The sequence below is a fragment of the Olea europaea genome, chromosome 13, assembly GCF_002742605.1.
Source record: "Olea europaea var. sylvestris chromosome 13, O_europaea_v1, whole genome shotgun sequence".
NCBI classification, from domain to species: Eukaryota; Viridiplantae; Streptophyta; class Magnoliopsida; order Lamiales; family Oleaceae; genus Olea; species Olea europaea.
In genome coordinates this window covers 11,671,235-11,688,680 of record NC_036249.1, presented here as the reverse complement: position 1 = coordinate 11,688,680, position 17,446 = coordinate 11,671,235, and the positions used below count along the sequence as shown (strand labels likewise).

Genomic DNA, 17,446 nt, shown 5'->3' with positions numbered 1-17,446 from the left:
ATTACACGTGAATAAAAAAAATTTCCTTATTTTTGAACCACACATTTTCATCAATTTACTATTCAAAAATGAATTTTTACATAAAAATATCTCCCAAACACCCTCATAATATATTTAAGTTTTCTAATTTTAATAGATCGTGTTAGAAAATATTATCTGACGACTGACGTGATTGCAAAAAAAATAATGATATGTTATTTTTTGATGAGAAATGCTAGAATGTCAAGACCCTTTTTAACATACCTTTTACAGGCACTCACAAACAAGTGGGGTGAGTGGGGATTTTTGGGGTATTTTTTAATGGTGTGGGGCCCACTTATTGTGAGTGTCTGTAAAAGACCAGTGAAAGTAGTACCTTGACATTCGAGCATTTCTCTTTTTTGATAGATGTAACATGCGTTAAATGAGATTACGAAATTTGAAAAGGGAAGAGTATTATTTGTAGTCGCAAAAACAGTAATGCCTTCTTATCTAAGTTGAAATAGGATAAAAGATGTCCCTTGAAGACATCGGTAGGCTAAAGGTTTTTTTATTTCTTGAACATGATAGGTAACGATAGACATGGATGGCATCTTTTGAGGATATGCCTACTTGTTTTTATCTCATCTCAACACTAGATATTTTGATACTTTATGAGCTAAAAGAAAAAAAGTTTTATTATAATGTACATGTTTGAGATCTTTTTACGATATATTTCATCGATCATTAAATTTTAAAAGCTTTTTAAATGGTCATTGAACTTATCAAAACATTATTTCATCCGTCACTTAATAATTCACTGTTTGAAAAATTGATGAACTTATTTGTTTGAACCTCATTTTTCCCAAAATTCATTTTTCAAAATTCATTTTCAACTATACGTTCTCTCATAAAATAATTTTGCATATAAATTCAAAATTTTTCATATTTTATAATTATACATTCCCTTAAAAATCACTATTTCAAAATACATTTAAACAAAAAAAAAAAATAGGGCTCAAATAGTGTGAATTCTTTAAAAAACTTCTATTTTATAAAATCTAACCCTGTTTGGTGAGTTGAGCCATGACATAACATTAATTTTAATTTTTTATGATATGTCGATTTGTAATTGAGTGTACAGCAAATTGGACAGTAGATCTCGACTCCTGTTTGGTGGCCTTTAATTTGAAAAAATTGGTGGCCTTTAATTTGAAAAAAACTATGTTTTGAAGAATATACTGTTAAAATGTATGGAAACGGTTTTAAATTTTTGTGTAGAGTATCTTTATTGCATGAATATATGCTTAAAAATGAGAGTGAGAAATAAATTAAAGGCCACCAAACATGCTAATTTAAAAAAAGAAAAAAAAGAAAATTGTACTAAACAGCGAAACTAGAGATATTTGTGGGGCCAAAAAAATTAACATAGCCGCCGCATTGATTGACATGAACCGGAATTCCAGGTCATTATCTAAATGGGGCCAGGCCAGCACAAGATAGAAAGAAAGAACCGACGCACCATGAGCGGTGACGGGCCGCTGCCGACTGTGAATGATACAGAAAAGTCACATTGACGCGTGTTTTGTGCCCGTCAGATTTTCATTGAATTTGGCGCTTCGATACGTGTCGCCACACCCCGAATTTGATTTCTTGAAAAGTCTATGCGACCTTTCGAAGGCGTAAAGCGTTAGTCATGTGTTTGGCTGGGTAACGAGAAATTATGAAATTAATTTATTTAGCAAAATCAATTCCAACTTGTGAGAGTTTATAATTAATTTAACTTTTTGTGGAATTCCAAGATTAAGAATTTCGAAACATTTTCTAAAAGTTTTCATTTCCCGTACGTTCCCAATTGACAAATCTTATAAAAGTTTAATTTATTTTTATTTCTTCTGCTAAGAATCCAATGGAAAATTAATTTTCGGACAAATTTTGGTGTACATAAAATATGTACATAGGAGTATCCACACCCCTCACATGAAGTGGAGCCCACCTCGCACGAGTCTCATTCCATGTGAATGGTGTGAACACCCTTATATACCTAAATTACGTCCATCAAGCACAATTCCTAATTTCCTAATGTCTGTCTTAGCTTCGACATAATTGTGTTGCTGTTGTGAAGTCGAGTGGCACGTGTGGGTGGGGTGGGGTGGGTTGGGGTGGGGGGCAATGGACCGCTAATGGAATTTGACAGAGTGGAAAATATGGAAAACCATGTGCTATCAGTGTTCCTCTACTCAAAAGCACGGAAAGTTCATAGAGAAAAATTAAAATTAAAAAACAGAAACAATATTGTAATAACAAGTATTTAATTTCATATATTACTAAAAATAACTCAGTTATGAATATTAAAGGTCTGTTCGACGTGATTTCTATTTTTACTTTTGCTTTATTTTTGTTGAAGAATATTCGCAGAAAATTAAAAGTTTTTTCTAAAAATCCTTATAGTCAGACAAAATATTTTCAAATATGTTCAATGACAATTTTTTAGACTCATAAACAAATTTTCTCTTTTCAATAATCTTGCCAAATGGGTCCTAATTGAAGTAACATAAAGGTGTAGTCGAATTTTACTTTCGTCCACGCAAATTCAATCAAATGAAAACATATATTCTAGTGTTGCGAAGCAAAATGCACTTCGATTATTCAGGAACTAACAATTGATTTAAGATTAGTTGGTTTTTTTGGTACAAAAGAGATAGAAATCCCGAATTATTTACAATTTTATCAAGTTATGCATAATGTAATTAAGTGGATACAAATAGGGTTTCACGTGCTAGTAAAAGTGATCGCACAATAGTGATAACCTAATAAGGGCTTTATAAGATGTAACATAATCTCGAGAAAAGTTAGTGTTGCTTAGTGATTTGTTTGCTTGAATGACGATAATGTAACAAAGTGTGACAAACAAAAATGTAAAAATAAAAAAATTGCATATTTAAATTGATTTCGTTCGATGTTAGAGACGACTGATCAAGTATTGTTCTTTTAGAATGCAAATTATACAATACATTGACTTGGTTAATGCAACTAGCGACGCTTGTATAAGTATTGTTCTTATTGAATGCAAATAATGCAACACATTAACTTCTTTAATGCAACTAGAAACAATTGTTCATAATCTTACTATTTCACACACACACACATCAGAAATACAAAGAAAATGATATACCGAGGCTTCCGGAATTGACACTTGTTCATATTTAACACCTATATAAATCGCATTTATCTCAATATTCAAGTGATACGGATTTCCCACATTTGTAAAATTTCATAAGCTCAAAACTTGTACATGATTTTCAGCCATCATTATCATTTGACTATGGTGGACCATTTGCTCCCTTCTTGCAAGGCACCCATAACGCTAGACGATTTAATTTATAAATAAATAGAAATAAATGATGATAAATTTGGATAATACTTATGAATTAATTCAAACTTATGATTATAAATGTAATTTAATCATTAATCTGTTTGAAATCATTTTAATCACACATTCTTCAATAAAATTATATTATATGTAATTTCAAAATTTTTCTTTATTTTTCTTTATTTTTAATTATATATTTTTTATCAATACACTATTTAAAAATATATTTGTATGGAAATAACGTGATTCAAACAAGGGCTAAAACTAAAAGTTGACTTGACTATTTATAAATTAATTTAGGAATGTGGCTTTAATAGGGAGGAAAAAATAAAAAGAATTTACCAGGGATAACGTGCGCCGGTCCTTTTTAACGTGCGCTGCCTTGACAGTATCCGTTAATTTCCCTTTTATCGCGTTCGTATCTGTATATATACATCTGAAAATCGCACACGGCACATCTCTGTCGCTATTGTGCTTTGCCGGCGCTCACGAAGCCCTAGCGCTCGCGCTCTCTCTGTCTCTCTCTGCATATATGTACATGTAATAGCTATATTCTAAAATATCTAGGTGGCTGCCGCCTACCTGGCTGGTGTGATAAGTTACGGAATCTAACAGGTAAATTTCTTCCGATTTTATATTATCATCGATTCATTTCCCGCTTAATGTTTCTTTACTCGTCATTTTTCCATTTAATTTAGTTCATGCATAGCTTAATGTTTTAGCCGAAATCACGCGTGTTTTTTGCACACCATTAGTAAAAATTGGGTCCGCTTTGTTGATTGAACTGCAAAATTCTGCCTTTTTAATAGCTCTGCTCATATGCTACCGCTTTTTTCAAATGAATTCCAATTCTAGTAATTTATTTATTGTATCTCGGTGAATTTTTTAGTTCCAAAACTCTTTATCTGCTAGATATGAAGTTTTTGTTGTAGTTATGTGTGTGGGCGTCATATATCTTGTTTAGTTTAAAGTGAGCGTATTTTATTCTTGGTTTTGTGCAGATGCTGATGTTGTTTTGAGCTAAATTTCCAATTTTAGATTTTTTTTTTCTGTATCTGGGTTAATTTTAGTTTGGAAACTCTTTATGTGTTAAATATCAATTTATATATTTTTTAATTATGTATGTATATATGCCTTTGTCATGCATCTTGTTCGGTAGATATGTGAATTAACTGTTATTTTTTTTCTCTTTTCTTTATGCTCTCCAAGTCTTTTTTGTTTCTTCGAGGAAGGTTTCGAAGCCTGTTAATTCTGCTAGGATTTCCTGGAAAAATCAGCTCAACTTGTTATACTATAAGGTAAGTTTTATAAATTATTGTCTTTCCATTGACATAAATTTTCAAATCCAAATTTACAGTCTCAAAAGTTGTGCCGAATTTGGTTTCTAGTTGATATAGAATTTTTTCCTCCCCTAGAAAAAGGATAAAGGTTCTCCTTCTACTTTTATGCGGCTTTGACATTTCTTTCCTGATGATGCTTCCTCTATTTAGTTGTATTTCGTTGAAATTGTGTGACTATTTGTTTCCAGTCCTGTTTACCAATATCCATTCTATTCACTGTTCTGAATATTAAGAACTTGGATAATTGCTTTTGTTGGCTGTTTCTGAATGGTCTTTGTATTACAGTTAACTCCTACTATTACTGACCACTTTGTAGTTAGGTAATTTTAGATGCATTCTCATGCATTTTTTACTCATTCCACGTGTTTGTGCTAGATTGTATGTATCTGTAGTTGCCGACGATAACTTTTTAATGACTGGACTAGGCCACATTAGAAATCTTTGTTAAGAATGAGATTGCTGTCCACTCATATACAATGGCTAATTTTCCTTTTCGAGCATTAAAGGTTATGCTATTTTTTTTTTTTTTTTTTTTTTTTTTTTTTTGTCCCCTAATTTTTTTTATTTTTTTTTGGTTTTTCAGTCCCATAATTTTGATGAGACTCTTTCTTCATTCATTCGCCACCTTGAAATAAAAAGGATGAAGAAACTGTTTGTCTGCCATCATTTACTCTTCCTGTTAATTATAGGTCCTTCACCTGACTATTTAGATCTCATCAGAAGCTTTAACCTTGATCACAAAAACAAGATTGTATCTGCATTGTATTCTTTCCCTTCTGGGAATCCATGTATAAACTCTTTGTAGCATCCAGAACTCTATACTGATTGTTATGTACTGCCCTTCCCTAATTACAGTAGGAAATTCTCATACACCTGAAAATTTGTACAAAGAGGTATGTGATTCATATGGATTTTACAATGTTGTTGACCATAGTGATAATATATCGGACAGAACAATGATGTCCCTGTTACGAACAATATTTTGGACACTTGATAAAGTGTTGCCATTTTATACATAAAACAAGACAGTTTTATCATGAATGTTTGATATGGAAAACTGTTCGCCAATCAAACTTAGTTTTTTAAAGGTCTACCAGTTAACTTGGTTTCTGTACTTTGCTTTTGCTGCTGTTATGTTTGGCTTACAGAATTTAAAACGGTAGTAACCTTCCATGTTAGAGTTGTTGATTACATTTTTTGGCATGTATATCATTACTGCTTTTTCTAACTTAACGATTTAATGATCTTTACTCTTATTTTATCTGTACATTGGAGTTCCAATAATTAATATTGATAAGTAGGACCATATTCTCTGTCAAGTATTTTGGTTTTATAAAGAATAAATTTCATTTCCTTCTTAAGAAATGTTGCAATATTATGTTATATTGCAATTTTTTTGCTTTCGGTCGGCAATCATATGTCTTACCAATAATGTAATTTCTCGTGGAACAGGATGACCAACTGCAATTATATACTGAAGGAATGCGAAATTGTGTAAATTTATTTCCCGTTACTGCTGCTAATTAGCGGAACTTCAGATCACTTTTTATAGTAAATGGATCGCTGTGATACTTCGGGATTCGTGAGTGGTGGTTGGGAGTACTTTTTTAGAGACATCTAATCGTAGCTTTGTCACTAATTTCTGTAAGCCCGGAAGTCAGGCAGACTGTTCTTTGCAATTGAGTCTTGAATTAAATAAGTGTTGTGTCTTTTAACTATTTGTTCATGGATGCTAGATCCCACAATTTGGGTTTTGCTGCTAACCCGGTATCTAATGCGTTCAAAAATTCAAGCAATTCCATCCAAAATGGAGGATCAGGAGCTGGAGGTGTTTGTTATGCTGATAGAACCTTACGACTTGATTCGCCTGCCTTTCCACTCCCTTTGACATCTGCTCCTAAGGGAGTCAAACGGAAATGTATCAGTGGATCTGTGGACCAGGAAATCGGATCTTCATTATGTCTCCTCCTGGGCCATTCTGCCAGTTCTTCCGACAGTAAAGGCAGCACAGTGACTGCATGCACCTCATTATCTTCAGCTAAAGAAACTGAAGGAGAGTCCACAATGGATGTAGAACTGGATTTCACTCTCCATCTTGGCCGTGAGAAGTCACAAAGCCCAAAACTGTCAGCCGGCCCCTCTCTGAAATCGCTTGATGAATGCCCTAAGGTTGATTTGGAGCTCAGCCTTTCCAGTGGGCCTGCTGAATCTGATATCACAAATATTCATCAAAGTTCCACTGCATCAAAAAATATCCTCAAGATTCCAATTAGCGATGGAGCTTTAAACATACATAAAGGATCAACAGTAAGTCCATTTTGTCCATTGCAGACTACTCTGGACATGGAAACAGGCTACTTTCTCACCAAGGCTCTAGGCCAAACTAAGCCAGCCACAATCTTAAAAGATATCTCCTCAAGTGTCATAACAACGCCAAAAAGCACAGTCACCTGTACTTCCGGGGCAACACAGCAACAACTGCAGCATCGTATTACTAGTAGTAGTAGTACTAAACAGTGTCAGTTTCAGGGATGTTTGAAGGGAGCAAGAGGTGCTTCTGGTCTTTGTATAGCTCATGGTGGTGGTCGAAGGTGTCAGCGCCCTAATTGCCATAAAGGAGCTGAGGGTCGTACTGCATTCTGCAAGGCTCATGGTGGTGGTCGACGTTGCGAATTTCTAGGATGTACAAAAAGTGCAGAAGGACGTACAGACTTTTGCATAGCTCATGGTGGTGGCCGTCGCTGCAGCCATGAGGGTTGCACTCGTGCAGCCAGAGGAAAATCTGGGTTATGCATTCGACATGGTGGTGGCAAGAGATGCCAGAGAGAGAACTGCACAAAGAGTGCCGAAGGCCTTTCTGGCCTTTGCATATCGCATGGAGGTGGCCGCCGATGTCAGTATCCTGAATGCGCTAAAGGGGCTCAGGGAAGCACAATGTTTTGCAAGGCTCATGGCGGTGGCAAACGCTGCACTTATTTAGGGTGCAACAAGGGTGCAGAAGGAAGCACACGTTTCTGCAAGGGCCACGGTGGAGGGAAGCGCTGTTCATTCCAAGGTGGGGTTTGCCCAAAGAGTGTACACGGAGGGACTCTTTTCTGTGTAGCACACGGGGGCGGAAAGAGGTGTGCTGTCCCAGATTGCACAAAGAGTGCTAGGGGGCGTACTGACTTTTGTGTCCGTCATGGTGGGGGTAAGAGGTGTAAATTTGAAGGGTGTAAAAGAAGTGCTCAAGGCAGCACTGATTTCTGCAAGGCCCATGGTGGAGGAAAGAGATGCTCTTGGGGTCAGCCTGGTTCTGAATTTGGAAGAAGTGACAGTCCTTGTAACTCATTTGCTAGGGGGAAGACAGGACTCTGCACATCTCATGGTATCCTGGTCAAGGACAAATGGGTTCACAGTGGTGCTATTATAGGATCTGTCTTCCTGGAGTCCAAGTCCAACCAACTTGCTAAGATGAATGGCATTTTAGCTGCTGAGGATGAGAGTATTAACATCACAAAGATTGAAAATAGTGTTGTGACTTCCGCCAACAGTTGGAATTACTCTGCTTTCGGGAAAGATCATCTGCATATTGGAGGCAGCTCATCTCTGGGTACAATCCCAGAAGGAAGGGTGCATGGAGGAAACTTGATAGCAACGTTCATGGGCAGTTCTGGTATCGACTTCACTAGCCGTAGAGACATGGTCAGTCCATCCGAGCCAGCAAAATCTTTCAGGACACATCAGACCATGATTTAAGAAAGATTTGTTATCCTGTTTCTCTAATTTGGTGGTTTAAAATCACAGTTTCTATGCATGTACTTGTGTCTGTATTGCATTATGTCCGTTTAGTGATTTGAATATAATAAACTCCTCTCTCCTATTTGTTTAGTAAGGAAGTCTTCATATTGCCATTAAGCTTTTGTGGCAAGAAGGAGAAATCAACTTAGCTGCTTAGCTTTCTGAGAAGGGGTTATCCCTTCTTTTTCCTTTTTTCATGTAGAAAATTGCTTTTTCATCCATCAACTTTTACATGAATCTCTTGTATAGAGGCAAATGGATATTCTGTTATTAATGTTTCTGGCTCGATGCATTCCCTTCATAATGAATCTTATCTGTTTTCTATTTGCTTAATCATTTTTTGCCATTTTTCAATCATTGAAACTTATTAGGTAGTTTATAGTACTTTTTGTTGTATATAGAGATCATGATCAAAGAACCTTGCTTTGGGCAAATATTGTCCTATAAATCATGACGTAGTAATTGCTAGTGTAATATATGCCCAGAGATCTTTTTTCCCTGGCTAAGGATTTTGATGGGTATAGAGTTCATGACTCATTGTGCAGAAAATTCTGATGAAATATTTCAGGCAATATAAATGAAACTCTAGCAGTAGTTGTATTTTCTTCTTGAAGTATTACTACTTAACATTAAGCCATAATGGAAATGTGTTGGCCTGGTGGGGTATATTCTTGCAGTGACAATCTTCATGAAGCAAAGGATGTTTAGGTTCTGTGATCTGGTTTTATTTTACGACAAGTGAATGAGAAATTTTTTTGCGTAATTTGTGGATTTACCATATGCACTTCACAAGTGCCACTCAGAATATTTGAATCCACTCTTGGTTAACAGTTCGGTCGTCAGTCAACAGAGTTTGTGTTAGATGAATGGGATCAGTTTTTCAAGTTGAAACCAAGCAAAACTCGACAAATCCCCTGCATCCTTATAATTTTAGGCAACATATTTTGTTTTTGAGGTCAAATGAAAATGGAGAACTTTTTTTTCCTGGTGAATTCTGGATTTTTACGTTAATTTTCAGATGTTATCTTGCACCAGGGTTTATTTCTGGCTTGTATAAATAAGGTTTCATCCAGGGCTGGGTACACAGCTACCATAAATAAGTTCATGAGATTTTTTTCTCCGATTCTCTGAACTTCAGAATGCATGACACAGAATCAGAAGGTTGTTCGTTTGTTCACGTATTGTCTTTTCATGTACACACTGTGCATTAGATTGAAACCAGTTTCTGAGCACTTCTTCCTTGCAAAATAGAAGTGCCCTGGGAGAAAATGTTGCCCAAGTTATGGGGGAAAGAATCTAAAGGGGTTCAAAACTTGGCTATTGTTTTTCTTCTTGGTTTTGATTGTATACGGCCCAGAAACTTTCTATTTAATTCTTGCTCGGAATACAAGGTCGTTGCATGACGGATTTATGAGTCCACAATTCATGAAGTTTCAAAACAAAAGATTACCCATCTAAACTGTCCCTCTAATTTCAAAATTTTTGTATTCATAATATATTTCCAATTTCGATCAATAAAAAAAAATTTGTTCAATTTAGATAATTACCTAATTTTAAACTTATAATTAAATTTTGAAAGATTTTTGCATATATGCCCAAATCGATCAATAATGTTAGATAAAGTATATCATGGTGATTTTTATTTTTTTATTTTTTTTTAAATGAACGTGGTTAGTAATAACAATTTTGATTGATCTTTAATTATTTAAGATTTTAGACAAGTTGATAGATTCTCTTGTAATGGGGTGTCCAATAACAATTTAAATTCATATATTTTCTAACATTAACAGAGAAGAAAGAGACCTGAATTTTTGAGTGAAGTATACCATGAAGTGCCATAACCTCGTATGCACAATATCTCAAAACTGCACCAACCTTGACATACTCTAACCATGGATAAAAGAAATGCTTAAACCTGCCATGTGGTGGCTCCCATTTTGCTGAAACGCCCTAATACATAAAACCGAAAGAAGATGAAATTATCCTTGTGGATCTCTCTCCAATTCAATGTTATACGGTTTTAAAAGTTTGGACGTGTTGGCTAAGCAGTACTAAACACAAGGTATGCATAGTATGGTTTGATTGGGTTCAAAAGAATTCTACCCGTGGACCAGAAAATAATTGGAAAGTACAAACTATAGTGTATTTTCTTTCCCCAGGCAATAGAAATGTTTATTTTGAATACTTATTAATTTGTGTAAGTTGATATAAATTTGATTTAATGTCGAGATTTTTAATAATAATTTTGTAAAAATTAAAATGGTAAGCCTGAACTAGATCAGTATCATACTGTCATTTCTGAGAACCGGAACCAGTTAATTTTAACTAGAATTGAACTAAACTAGCTAATTTGGTCTTGTTCAGGTGGTTCGGGTTAAAATGTCAAGTTGCCCACTCTTAATTAGACAGTACAATGAACCGGATTTTAGCTTCCATTTCCTTGCTAATACTGTCCAATTAAAGTATAAAATTGTTCAGTCCACCTTACCGAACAAACCTTGAAACCTGTGAAGAAAGGAGAAAAGATCTCTATGTATTATCTGATTGAAAGATAATTAGTACCAAAGATTCAAGTTTGGCAGAGGAGATCAACGTGGATTTGCATTTTCTGTATGCGGGTTCATCAGGAAACTCATCCATGACAGTCTTTGAGAATTCTTCATGTTCTGATCCATCATCTTCCAAGTACTTCTTCACACATTCTGCAAAGGATTTAACAGTACAGAAAATGGGGAACAGATAGATATATGTCTGAAGCATGTTAGGACAAAACTTTAGTTTGTTTATTCTTTTTTGTTTTCATGCTGTCCATTACTTTACAATCCACTCTACCAAACAAGCCATAAAGGTCGAAGTTTTCATAGATTAGTATACCTTCAAGTGCATCAGCCACTGAATTGAAGTTATTGACGAGTTCTTTGTGTAACTGATCCCCAGCCCATATAGGGAAAATGAATACATTTACTGCTACTGCTATGATCCCTCCAATGGCTATTGAGGAAAGCCGATCCAAGGCTGTTCTGATTGGGTTCCCCAATCGACAGCCGGAGACAATGATCAAACCATAGGTGAATATTATAACTCGAAATCCAGCTACATATGGCACAAAGGATGGCAGTAACTTCATGAATGATGTTACAGTCCCTGCAAAATATTAAACCAGATTTCTCATTAGTCATATGAGTTCTTCTTCCGTTGTTGAATTCTTTGGAGCTCACTTATCCCTCGACTGCGATTGGGGGTATTTGAGAACCAGAGCCCCTAAGGTGAATTTTCTTTTATATGGAGATACATGGATGATTCATATCTTTGTATTAGGACGTCCTAAATTCTTACTTTAGGAGCCTTGAGGTACCATTTTTTTCATTTTTTTGTGATGTGAGATCGAACATAAAGGTGTAAGATTTTCTCCAAATTAGTGAAAATCAACAACGGTGAGTCATCTTGGCTATTAATTTGAGAGCGAACTACTATGAATCTGTGGGTTTGTGCATGAGTTTATGTTTTTGTTTGTTCATTATTGCTCTCCATGATCTTATTGAATTAAGTATTTGAATTAACAGTTTTAATTGACAAGAAAAACAATGGGATCTGGGCGGTCCGGGATCACCTCAGCTCCTTTCTTCTCGGGAATCCATACGTACCTTATCAGTGTATGGATAGTTATCTCTTGAGTTTGTCTCGATTGAGGAAAAAAGGGAATGAGTTTGATTTGCTATCTTACCAACAATGAAGATGCTCACACCAATTACAATAGGCTCTGCAATCCGTCCAGTGTGCAAAGCTAACTGAGCAATGGCAATGGCTAATATTCCGGAGACTATGGTGCCAAATGCTCGGTTGAATCCTCGTTTGAGTGTGGCACCTTCATAGACATAATTTATACTGTTAACAACCTCGTCTAAGATGTTATACAACTAGATGTAAAAAAAATTCATTTATTTGAATTCCAAAAACGCACCTACAGTATGTTCAAACACGATGGCAACAGTGAGGATGGCCCAGACAGTATTGATGCCAAGAACTCGATAACGTGCTTGGCAAAGTATTAGAAGTGATACAAGAAGAACTGCTAACCCCATTTTAAGTGAGAATAATACTCTGTTGGTGTCTTCTTTGGCAAATTTCCAAACGCTTGAAACCCATTCTTTGCATGAAAAGCTTGGCTTGCTAGATTTGTTCTTAGTTTCTCGCTGTTTAGAAGGAATATTAATCTCAATACTACCCTCTTTCCCACTCATTTTCCAATGATGGTTCTTCGGAAACAATTCGATCCTTCTACGGCCAAATCTCAAAGCCTTCTATGGCTTCCAAACTTATAGGAGAGACGGGCCTTCTGAAAGGGAACCCAGGGATTTCAACAAGGTTGTGTTGAAAGAAATTAAGAGAAGGTGCAAGGGATTTAAGGAAGAGAGTTTGGCTAAGAGGTTTATGCAATTAGGAGAAGAAACATGTCTAATAAAAGAATAAATGACATAATGGAAGAAAAGATGACGTAAAACATGATAAAAGATGCTTACGTCTATAATGTTGAATGGATATAACATCGGTCCTATATTAATGTATAATTTCAAAGAATTTAAAAATCAACAGTATTTAGTGTATTATACGTCCTACTTCTTTAAAAGTCAAGTCATGCATTCGAATTGTGTCTCTTGAAGGTGGGGATTCATCTCTTAAAAGTAGCCACTCCTTCAATCTTCATGTTCACCTTAGCAACCTTTCAAGGTGAAGTGTGAATGGCTCATTCGATAAGATAAATTATACAACACTAAATAACATTAATAAACGTCAAATATATACATATATCTAGCAAACAAATATAAAAGTATATTGTATCCATACATTTCTAGTAAATGAATATATTAAGTGGAGTATTCAATTGGACTTTTATATTTTTTTATTTTTATTTTTTAAGTTATGGACTTTTGTGAAATTCATGAACTTTTATAAATTTATAGAATTAATAAAAGTCTTTCATAAACTTCTATATATTTTCATTTTGAACTTTTATAGAATTTCCAACACTTTCGAAAACTGTCATTTGAAATAGAATCCAAGTATGCCTACTACAACAATAAGAATTTCTCAAATAAGAGGTAAAGGTTTGATCTCCACTATTTCCTTTTCACTCTCCATGTTATAAAAATTATTTTCGAAGAATAAAAAATTTAAGGAGTGTATGTTTAGTTTGGACTTTTATAGATATTTTTTTAAGTTATGGATTTTTGTGAAATTCATTAATTTTTATAGAATTTTATGGAATTAATAAACATCTTTCATACACTTCTATAAACTTTTATAGAATTCATAAGATTTTGGAAGACTTTTATTTCAAATAAAATTTACGTGTGTTCACTGCAACATTAAGAGGTTCTCAAATAGAACGTATATGTTGGATCCTTACTATTCCCTTTCCGCTTTCCATAATAAAAAAACATGTTTAAAATAGTTAAAAAAAAAAGTTATCTTACTTAAACAAACAAATAAATAATCAAAATACAAAAAGCATATAATATTTCAATATTATTTGATAAAAGAAAAAAATATTTAAGGCTTAGTACTAATATATATTACGTCCTTGTTTGAGCTACATTCTTCTAAAAATTCATTTTTTCAAAAATCATTTTCAAGCACACATTCGTCAATAATATAATATTACACGTAAATTCAAAATTCTTCCTTTAGTTTTAATCACACATTCACTATCAATCACTATTTAAAAATGCATTATTTCCCTTAAAATATGGCTAAAACAAGGGCTACATTTAAAAACTAAAGAATCAATCAATATATTAGGTTTGGGCGATTACTGATTCAATCTTGTTTCGAAGGGATACAAATCGAACCACACGAGAATCTTAAGATTTCGAACCAATTTTGATTTGATCCAATCTGATTCTTTACATTGAAAATAAAAAAAAATAAAAAAATGTTCACTAATAAAAAATTCAAAAAATGCAGCCCTACATAATGCTTTTAACCAAATATAGAAGAACCGTACATATTTTACAAAGATTAAAAGAAAATCAAGTATACAGAGTTAAAAATAATATTCAAAAATATAAGTTACAATTGAGGATTCATCATCCCTTCTGTCAAGCAATTCACTCACTTCAACTTTATCCTACTTTTCTATCTTCTAAGAATAAAAACAAACTTTTTCGATAGTATCCACTTGATACCTTCGAGAAAAGGGATGAAATGACAAGCATGGGGAGGTGCTAAACAGTAAACGCGTCTATGAATTTTGTAACTTTATGAAAATGGTTTGAGAACTTATAGTAGATGGAAAACTTTATTCTCAATACGTAGCAAATGCAGCGCAGCAAGGAAAGAATATTACATTACCATCAATATATGAAGAAAAATTATAGGTTCCATAAATCTAGCCTATTCTAGAAACTCTGTTGCAGTATTGCGCTCTCTCTACGATGTTCATAATGAATTCCGTTTAATAAAAGGAATTAGACAAGATTGTAATACATTAAATAAGAAAATGGAGGAGTTAATTGTCCCAAAGTCACTAAATTATGTCCGTGTGTTTGATTGCTCACTGGAATTTAAGATATCGAGTTTTGGTATCTAAAACGTTACTCATTGCCTTAACATTACTTCCAAATTTTTAACGAAGTTAGTGACATGGCTAACGGAACACATGTGGTGCCGTGTCAGACCATTAACAAATTGCCACGTCTTTGATTACTTATCAAATTTGAAAAACGTAGTCAATTGTTCAATAAATTTTGAAAAATGTTTTCGATTACTTTCTGAACTTTGAGGTGGTTGGATTTTGACTACTAAACTTATAAACATGACGTTGACATATTGTTCATTAAAAATGTGTACAACAATTGTACGAATGATGTAAAAGTAATGAAATAGACGAATACGTTCGGGTTGTCGATCACAAGAGAAATGACTACTCAATTATATAGTAATTAAATATAATTTTAACATATTTTTATAAATTTTAAGCTATTTTTATTATTTAAAAAATTCAAATATATTGTGAGTTTCGTAATTGAAATTAAATTAAAATTTAGATTTATTTAATTAAATTTATTATATATTTCGATGTAAAATCCTTTTAATTAAATTTTTTGTTTGTTTCATTGCAAAATCCAAACATTAATTTACTTAAATTTAACAATGAAGTGCACAATAAATTTGAGTTTTTCAAATCATGAAAATACCTTAAGATTCTAAAAACAAATATGTTTAAAATTAAATTTAACTATTGTGTAGTTGAGTAATAATTTCTCGTAGGATCGACAAATCGGGCTCCTTTGTCACTTTATTACTTTTACGCGACTCGTGCAGTTGCAATACACATTTTTTAATAGACAACAGGCTGATATTATTTTATAAGTTTAGTGACTAAAATTCGACTACCTCAAAGTTCAGTAAGCAATTGAAGACGTTTTTCAAAATTTAGTGAGCAGTCGAAGACATTTTTGAAAGTTTAGTGAGCAATCGAAAACGTGACAATTTGTTAATGATTTAGCCACATCACTAATTTCGTTAAAGATGTGAAACGGATGTTAAGTTAGTGAGTAACGTCCAACGTTTGGATAAATTTACTGGTCAAGCTCGATTTTTTAAATTTCAGCGAACAACTTAAGATAGGGACAATTTAGTGACAACTGGGACAATTAACTCAATAAAAAGTTAAATAATTGTTTGATGGTCATTATTTGGCAAAAATAAAATTTTGAATAATGAATTTTTGGAAAATGTGTAGTTTAAGTAAAGAAAAAATAATTAGGTTAATGTGTAGTTGAAAATGAGTATGTTCAATAATGAATTTTGAAATAATGATTGTCAAATAGAGATTAAACAAATATGTTACATTCCTTCTTAAATCTTGTCAAATTATATTTATTTGACAGCACTAGACATGTCCTTTTATATTTTATTTGCTACTTCCATACATTCTACAAACATTACCAGCGGAGAGAAAATTGCACAATTGGTTCTTGACCCATTATTCAAGTATTAACCGTCAATCTTGTAAATGTTATGTCCAAGTCCAATTGACATAATACTTTTAATATGATTAATGTATTTTATATGCAAATCTATATTTAACTGAATAATTATGACAAATTAGATTAATTATGTCACTAAATTCAAGTCTTAGTAACTTAATTACAAGAAGTTATGATAAGTTACATATGATAATAATTTTAAATTATCCATGATTGTAAGTAATAACGAGATTTGCATATTGTTATTACATATAGACCAACACTCCTGGCATTTCTCACGTATGAGTCAGTAACTGATCTTACAAGCTAAAATGTAGTAGCATTTAAATTGATACGTGGATAAGAATAAAACATTGGAGACTTGTTGGAGATATTCCACATAGATAATTAGTTGAGTATCAGTGATTATTCTCTAACGTTTGGTAGTGGAATTGGTCTTTCGACTTAAAATAATCATATTACCTTATATGAAGATAGTCATACTTTGGTATAATGGATGTTACTCCGCCAAGAGTCACTAATACGATATCATTTGGATATATCAAGAATCATATGAATGTTGTAAATGATTAATAGATGATTCATCATTCTTAGATAGTGACAAATTATAATCTAAATTTCATTCAATTAAGTTGATAATGAAATCCTTGGTGAAAGCGTGATCATAAGATGAAAAGTGTTTTCTGCAAATATTGATTTAAAAGTGGGATGAAAGATATGACTGATAATCAAGATTGACATACTTTCATATCTCATAATTGATCATATCATATTGACAAAGAAATTTTAGCCTTGTTTGAGCCTCATCTTTAAATAATACATTTTTTTAAACTCATTTTCAATCACGCGTTCTCTTAATAAAATAATTTTACACATAAATCTAAATTTTTTCCTATTTTTCAACAGTTAACTCTACCAAAAATCAATATCCTAAAATCTATTTTTACCAAATAATATGGCTCAAATAAGGGCACAAATTCATGATAAACGACACAAGTTTGATT

General features: G+C 33.3%; 2 protein-coding genes across 2 annotated transcripts; one reads left to right on the top strand and one right to left on the bottom strand.

Moving 5' to 3' along the window:
* Window positions 1-3,779: 3,779 nt before the first annotated feature.
* Window positions 3,780-8,775, top strand: LOC111407603. Its single transcript, XM_023037205.1, has 3 exons — window positions 3,780-3,946; window positions 4,541-4,629; window positions 6,124-8,775. Exon 3 carries the CDS (start codon window positions 6,397-6,399, stop codon window positions 8,407-8,409), a length of 2,013 nt encoding a protein of 670 aa, XP_022892973.1. The 5' UTR covers window positions 3,780-3,946; window positions 4,541-4,629; window positions 6,124-6,396; the 3' UTR covers window positions 8,410-8,775.
* A 1,788-nt stretch (window positions 8,776-10,563) lies between these two features.
* On the bottom strand, window positions 10,564-12,908 carry LOC111407602 (aluminum-activated malate transporter 9-like). The gene is made up of 2 exons (XM_023037204.1): window positions 11,326-12,908; window positions 10,564-11,153 (listed from the first exon to the last, which is right to left on the bottom strand). Exons 1-2 carry the CDS (start codon window positions 11,576-11,578, stop codon window positions 10,981-10,983), a joined length of 426 nt encoding a protein of 141 aa, XP_022892972.1. The 5' UTR covers window positions 11,579-12,908; the 3' UTR covers window positions 10,564-10,980.
* Window positions 12,909-17,446: the final 4,538 nt, after the last annotated feature.